This window comes from Phyllobates terribilis, unplaced genomic scaffold, assembly GCF_046119375.1.
Source record: "Phyllobates terribilis strain yellow unplaced genomic scaffold, ASM4611937v1 Scaffold_3__8_contigs__length_932513732, whole genome shotgun sequence".
Lineage (NCBI taxonomy): Eukaryota > Metazoa > Chordata > Amphibia > Anura > Dendrobatidae > Phyllobates > Phyllobates terribilis.
This window is the reverse complement of record NW_027362763.1, coordinates 183,876,523-183,884,414: the sequence shown is the minus strand read 5'-3', so window position 1 is coordinate 183,884,414 and position 7,892 is coordinate 183,876,523. Positions and strand designations below refer to the sequence as shown.

General features: G+C 42.9%; 1 protein-coding gene across 2 annotated transcripts in view; it reads left to right on the top strand.

Annotated features, from left to right (window-relative positions):
* Positions 1-528: 528 nt before the first annotated feature.
* LOC141258977 (uncharacterized) overlaps positions 529-7,892 on the top strand; it is a 34,344-nt gene continuing 26,980 nt past the window's right edge. The window contains exons 1-3 of one of the 2 annotated variants that reach the window (XM_073674310.1): positions 534-772; positions 3,152-3,202; positions 6,730-6,789. In XM_073674310.1, the coding sequence (XP_073530411.1) occupies positions 676-772; positions 3,152-3,202; positions 6,730-6,789 (208 nt within the window). In that variant the 5' untranslated portion in view covers positions 534-675. Of the gene's footprint in view, positions 773-3,151; positions 3,203-6,729; positions 6,790-7,892 lie in introns of both variants that reach the window. The other variant, XM_073674311.1, reaches the window with a different exon arrangement.

The following is a 7,892-nucleotide window of genomic DNA, read 5'->3' as shown; positions in this document are numbered from 1 at the left end:
ACAACGTCATGAAGATTGGTGGCCAAAAAATGAAAACTGGACCAGAATGACCACGCAGGAAGCTGGGCAGAGGTGAGTATTATTAATTATTTTCACCTGATCCCGCCCCTGGTCGCCATATATCTTGATTCACATGAATCGAAATGCAAAAAAATTGTAATCCAAACTTATTATTAAATTGGTTCATCTCTAGGGGCTTTGATAAAGATTTAGCCTTGTGTCCTGGTAACATCTAGCTTCATCTAGGGGCCCATAAGACTGCTTGTCAATCCTTAGTGGGGCTAACAGTCTCATAGCATATTGAAGGCCTCATTCGTACGCCTCGAAAAAGTTTTATTATCCTATTTATTAAGTCAATTCTGTCTACAAAGTTATTCAGGCAATATCTTCAAAACCAGAGATTATTTGCAGATCTGTCTGGGAGGAGAGGTTATGTTTTCAGCTTTGTATTATCAGTCACTTGTATGTACGGGAGCGTAGCTGAGGAAATAAGGTGTTTAACCAAAGGTCATGTGAGCACACCCAAACTCAAGTTCAAAAAAGGATTGTGTTGACAGTGCGTCATATAGGGCTCGTATCTGCCAGGTTTTATATGCATTTACAGTTTAAAGTTCATGCAGTCAGTAACACTGAAAACAACCAGGAACCTACACAATATAACCCTGGAAATGCATCATGGCACTGCACCACCAACTCAATCAGTGGCAAAGGATACTACTGGTGATCCTCTGCTTTCCTCTACTCCCATTCTACGTGTGTGTGTACCACCTGTGTAAGTACTACTCCTTACATTGATTTAATACTGCAGCACAACATGTCGTATCAGTGTCTTACATAGTCTTAGCACTTTGGGAACTTTTTGAAAGACAATTGGGCTGTTGATAAGGCAATGCTATTTTCCCAGTTTGCCTGCTAGCCCATAGGTGGTCTATAAACTTGTTTTACGGAAATAGTCGCTTTTGCAAATTTACCAGCAATTAACAGTAACTTTGAGTTCCTCTGCATTATATTGTGTGATCATTACCCTTCAGGTAATAATTCCAATTATATTTAAGAACATTGCCAATTATAGGGAGGGAGAGAAGACTAAATATACATGGTAACTTGGAGTTTTGTAACATATCAATATATATGTCAGAACTGATCCAAGAAACAGTCCCAGCCATCCCTGTAGAGAAAGCTAAAGGTGTGATTCTACAACTTCCATTAATTTAATCAATAAGTGAAGGGATTTTATTTTCATAGGAGGTTTGGTTCTATGGCTATAACTTTCACTGAAAGTGGAGGCCAAAACGTTGAGATAAATGGTGGTCCAGAAAATTGACTTTTCTGCACACTCTGGCTACATCTATAATAAAACTTAATTGTACTAATTGCACAAATTAAGATACGAAAGATTTACTTAACTTCCTATGTGATTATCCTTGAAGCTGAAGGATCTCTTAGGTCAATCCGGTCATTTGCGGTAAAAGAATTACGGTAGTTACTCAGGGATCCTTGTCTGTAAGACTCCCTACAACATCTGGATCTCCACAAGAAGAACTAGTGCCCTCTAGACCATAGAGTCTATCAGGTGGGAATAGGATTCAGTTTATCCTATCATACCTATATCTCTATACATCTCGGTTTGTTTTGTGATCATTGTCAAGGCAATCGTTTGTTATTCTGCTCTTCAAAGCAGTTATATATAACTCACGAGTGTGTAAGGAATTTACAGCTACAATCAAAGCTGACAGGTGTTTGAGGCCGAACTACTGACCTCCACCTAGATGCAAACATTGTTCTCCTATGCTAAGAAAGCAATAAAACAATACAGAAATGTAACAGCACTGGAGACCATTAGTATCAACCAGGAAAACCTCAGGTTATTTTATTTCTTTAAACTTGGCTAAAAAAATACCAAAACATTGAATCTGTATTTTTATATCACAGCGATCAATAGTTCTCATTAAATATTATTTAGTATTATTTAAGTATTATGCTTTGCGTATATAGCACCTTCATATTCCTCAGCACTTTACAGACATCATCATCACTGTCCCCATTGGGCTCACAATCTATATTCCTTATCAGTATGTCTTTGGAGTGTGGGAGGAAACCGGAGGAAACCCACGCAAACACGGGGAGAACCTACAAACTCCTTGCAGATGTTGTCCTTAGTGGGATTTGTACCCATGACCCCTGCGCTGCAAGGCTGCAGTGCTAACCACTGAGCCACCATTCTATCATAGTACATATATAGTACCAACAAGGATCCCCCCACTATAGTCTCATTCAACAACATTTAACAGGAAGCATAGTCCTTGGGGCTATAGAAATGTTAAACAAATGTTTCCGAAACTTGGCAATTTTATATACTACTTTGGTCCATCTAATCTTTTGCATCCATTATCTCAGTTTGGTATAAAAGAGATATAAGGGCCGCTTCATCAAGACCAGCATTTTTCACGCTGGACTTGATGAGGGGCCTGACGGAGTATGAGGCTCCTTATTCTTTAAGAAGCGCATGTCTCTTAGTGAATCAGACAAGACAAATCTTACTCTAGTCACTGCTGGAGTACGATTTGTGGCGTAGTGAACGTTGCCCCTGATAAGCCCCAGTGCCAACCTTTTTTGTTACAGCTGGGCAAAAATAGCATGAAAACCCCAAAAGTCGCAAATTCATCATGAACGACTGTTTATACCATTCACTCTGCTTAGGGACATTACTGTATGTGAATTAGCATTTTTGCAATACAAGTATGGGTATGTGGACATCCAGTGGGATTTTCTACTGTTTGTATTAGAGCAGCATTATTGTGGATCAGATTTCACAAAAATACATCCACGTGTTGCAGAGAGAATCCACAGTGGAAATTGACTGGGGGTGTAGATTTGAAATCTGCAGCATATCAATTTATGCTGAGAATTGTGGTGCAAATGATGAATTTTGCAACAAACAGCATTCATGCAGTGAAATCCACAATGACATCTACATGTTTTTGATGAGGATTTTGCTGCAGATTTAACGCTTAATCTAGGGGTTTACGACCAATTTAGAGATCAGACTGGGCATCAAAGCAAAGTTCTATCTTACTTACAATGCAATATAGTGCATCTGTCACCATTCATCTGGCAACTCTATTGATACTGGTATGTCATTTATTATCAGGTCTAAAAAATAAAAATGAATCAGAACCAGATGGAAAATATCAAGATTTAGGTAAGATTTATTTCTTAGGTATATCATAAGACTGTATTAGTCAATAATATCCATCAGTAGCGGACAGTTTACGCAATGAACCACTCGGAATATTGCCCTAGATTGCTGGAGCCCCCTCATCGATTAGGTGTTTGTATCTCCTGCTTCTCCCTGACAAACACAATACTTGTACACTAAGTACATCCTGCTGGAGAGGGAGCTACAAACAGCAGTGGGGTCTCCGGGTATAGGATTGATTCTAAGTAGAGGTCACTAATAAATAAGTCCTGGACAACCCCTGTTTACCAAAGTCATTTTTCTACAGCATTGTATCTGTCTATCTATCTACACTATATCGACAAAAGATTTGGGACACGCGTCTTAATAATTGACTTCAGATTTTCTATTTAGACCCCTTTATAAAATCCAGCCCCTCGCCATGCCGTTTGCCTGTGCTTACATTTAGGAGAGTGTCTCACTCTACAGAGCATCACTAGTACACGCGTTGTCCTATAATAGGAGCCGCTGTTGCAACAAGTCAGGTCATGGAATTTCTTCCCTGATCAGTGTTCCACAATCACCTATGAGTGGTAGTATTAAACAAAATAAGCATTTAGGAACCACAGTAACTCCATCATAGAGTGGGAGCCACATTAATTAATAGAATGGGGTCACCGAGTCCTGAGGAGCATGGTGCATAAAAGTCATCGACTATCTGCGTACTCCATAACTATAGAATCCAAACTTTTTATGACATTAACATTGGCATAAAACTGTGCACCGAGAGCTTAATGTCACGGGTTTCCATGGCTGAGCAGCTGTTTGCAAGCCTTACATCACCAAGCACAATGCCAAGCATCGAATGTAGTGGTGTAAAGCCAGCACCACTGGACTTTGGAGCAGTGGAAACGTGTTCTGTGGAATGATGGAACACAATTCTCTATCTAATAGTTTGATAGACTAGTCAGGCTTTGATGTATGCCAGGAGAACGTTACCTGCCTGACTGCATTGTGTCAGCGATACAGTTTAATGAAGAGGGATAATATTATGGGTATGTTTTTGTGGCGCCCCTGAGGGTTCGGTCGCCACAAGGGGGGATACTGCAGCCTGTCAGCAGGTGTAGTGTCTCCTCACCCAGGTAAGGAAGGTGCACTGGTCAGGACCCTGAATCTACATTCAACACTACACACTCCTGACCTATGGGAGTCAAGTATGCACCATAGTGCTGCCTCAGCAGGATCACGAGTGGGGGAACCAAAAGTTAGGGGAACCAAGTAGTGGGTGAAGGGTAGAACACACTTTTAGTTTGCACACATAGTTTCATATATAATAGCCAGCCATCTTAAGCACAGTGTTCTTTGATTGTGGTCTTTGCAGCTGACAGTGGCCTTGTGTAGGAGCCTGCAGTGTGCTGAAGATGCACGGTCCTCGTGCTCTGACCTTGACACGAGGAGCGGGAAGAAGTTAACAGTGTCTCTATCCCGGTCAAGTTCCCTTGCTTAAGAAGGTCGGGAGCTATAGTGACAGCTCCACAAGCAAAAGGATCCCAGGGAGCACGGACGGAGCGGCGTACGCCACCTGTACTCTCCATTCTGGCCTGGCCAGAGGGACTCCTGCTGCAAGAGGGGTACCAGCCTCTGACATCTGACTTTGCTACTTCACGTCTCTGTCAGAGAAGCCCGGTAGGCTACAGTGGATCCCGTCAGGTGACAGGCGGAGCGGAATTGCCGCCTTACCCTATATCTGTGCATAGTCCAGAGGGAGACCCAGCCTTTGCACGCACACACACAGGAGAGGTTCAAAGGGGACTGTTAGGAACACTCGGAGGGTCCTGATCGAAGTACCTGAATTCCTTGGGTGCACTGAGCCCTCATCCCTGGTGGCCGCAGTGATCCGTGAGGAGCAGGGAGAAGCCTTGCCGCTGCTTAAAAGAACTGTGAGTAAAAGACCTGGAAGACTATCCCTATGGCCTCTAGTTCCTTTATTTCTGCGCTGCACCACACCGCACCTGAGTGACCTAGGACTACTCTCCCCATCCTCCTGTTACATCTGCCCTGAGGCCCAGCTCCGCCTGTGGGGAGTTATAATATCGCCTGCTGCCATTACATCCAGCCTCAGAGGACTGCTAGCAGCGCTGGTGGCGCATCACCAGACACCACAGGTGGCGTAGTCGATAAATACCACTCAAACCGGAAAGCCCTTACATCCTTTTTAATGTGACGGCCCTGGACACGGAACGGGTCCAGGCCACGGCTGCATCCCCTCAACATCTGACCCGGCTCCGAGTATCCCCCATCTTCCCAGGGCAGGGCTGCGAGCGTCACATTTTCAGTGCTTGACCTTGGTTCCTTAGTTCCAGTGATGGAAAATCTTAATGATTCAGCATACACGACATTTGGACAATTGTGTATTTCCAACTTGGTGGGACCAGTTTGTGATGGCCGTTCCTATACCGGCTTGACTGTTCCCTCATGCACAAAAAAATGTCCAAAAACACATGGCTGGGGGAGTTTGATGTGAAAGAACTTGACTGGCGGCTTTGACCTCAGCCCCATCCAACACCTTTACAATGAACTAGAATAAAGATTATGAGCCCAGCTCTCTCATCCAAAACAGTGTCTGACTATCTGAATGCTCTTTTGGATGAATTGGCAAAAAATTCCCAAAGACAAGCTCCAAAATCTGGTAGAAAGTCTTCCCAGAAGAGTGGAAGCTGAAAAGAGAGGGGTGAGAGGGTGGAAGAAATAAGCAACTATATGATAGTTATACCTATATGTGAACCTCTCAATATAGACAGTATAATTCAGCAGGGAGAAGTGAATATCATGATTAAAATATAACTTTTAATATTATATAGTAAAAGGGACCTAAGACATAAGGCCAAAAACTCACGAACAATAAAAGTACCTAATGGTACAGGTCTAAGTGTGAACCAATGCTCAATAAAAAAGGTTTGATCTCACCAATTCTTCAGACTCTAGATCCAGGTCTTATCGGCAGGAGTAGGACCTGAAAAGTCATCTAGCATTCAAACTAGGGGGGGTTCATTCTCTCTATGTCCATATAGAGTACCCTGTCGTGCCCCTGTATTGCTCCTGCCCTCACAATGACAGTCCTCATGTGTTACCTAGCTATTACCCAAGAATAAGCATATGGCCTCCTGACAAGTATGTCATCTCCCTACGCTTTTTCCCCTCCATAAGGACGGATCATCAGGGGTGTTTAGAAGTAGTGGGATATTTAGATGTTATAGATACTGCTCCTACAGGGGCACAGAGCTGATTGATGGGTCTGCTTAGTTGTACCAGTGCCCGTGTAGGGATCAGTGGTCAGGGTGGAAGAAACCCAAGATTAATGCCTATGAATTTAGAAAATGATGCCATAAAAGGTCCTATAAGTGTAAAATGGAGGTGTCCCAATACTTTTGTCCATATAGTATATGCTGTATATCTACAACATTGAATAAGTTCTCTCCATTGTAAGCGTACAAGAAATGAGAAATTAATAATGGCTCTTCTATTCATAATGTAAAAACCATGTCTTACAGAAGTTTCAAGCAATACCACCGAGGATATAAGAACAAGACTGTCATCCAATAATAATAATGGTATGAAAGAAACACAGGTTCGATAGTGAATAGTATATACTGTACATGTAAAATAATGGCTGTGATGGGGGGCCAGGGCCAACGCTTTGGGATTCGTTCTGTACTTACTTGTCATTCAGGAGTCCTCGTTACCTCCCCGTCTTTATGACCGGAAACAGCTGCACACATAACAGGAGACATTTGGTCCGGTTCAACAGATTCAGTTTTAATGTAAGACACGGATACATTCGGCTATGGCATACAGAATGAGGCAGGGTCCCCTCCGGTTGATACTCCCGTAGCCCAGTATACTATCAGTTCTTGTCTCCATTCTGCCCAAAGTGCCCCCACCTCAACAGCTTCTATTGGTACCAGATACTTCCTGTCCGGCATTACAGCTTCTCTGAGGCCCATCTTTCCCTCTCGCATTGACCTGACTGACCTCTTCCACTTAAGGGAGAAAGAGCCATGGAATCCGATGCCTCTTCTGGGCGCTAGGCCCTGGACCACCCCGGGATCTGCATGAAACTTAAGATGTATCCTCATGCTGTTTGGGAGACTTGAAACTGATAGGAGCCCCTATCCGCTTATGCATCCACTGACCTTGAACCTTCCACTCACTAACACTGTCTGAGACTTCCTCCAATCAGGAAGTGATTCCCCTTTATATCGGATCTCACCCCACCCAATATGTGGGCTATTCTCAAGCTTTTAACTGTGTCTTACCCTGACTGCTACAAAATGCATCTCCATGCCTTCCACTGGTTCCCCTCTGGGCAGCCCTTCCTAATCCCCGGGGACAGCCTTGAGATAAACTTCCAGGAAATCAAGACACAAACCAGCCATAAGGATAAAATGAAGATTTATATATAAAAGCAGATAAAAATAAAATATGTCTATAACATTTAACTCTTTCTTGACACGGCATCTTCTTCTCACCTCCTTACAGCTACATGACATAACAACATAACAAGTCATTCATCAAGTCCAGAGGGACGATCTATGAAACAGAGTTATAGCTAGGCTTTCCTTTATTTTGGCTAAAATTCTGTTTCTTTCACTAGCCCTTAAAATGAAGTATATTTTCAACAAACTTTGCATAAATACCCTCCCTGCCTTTTGAA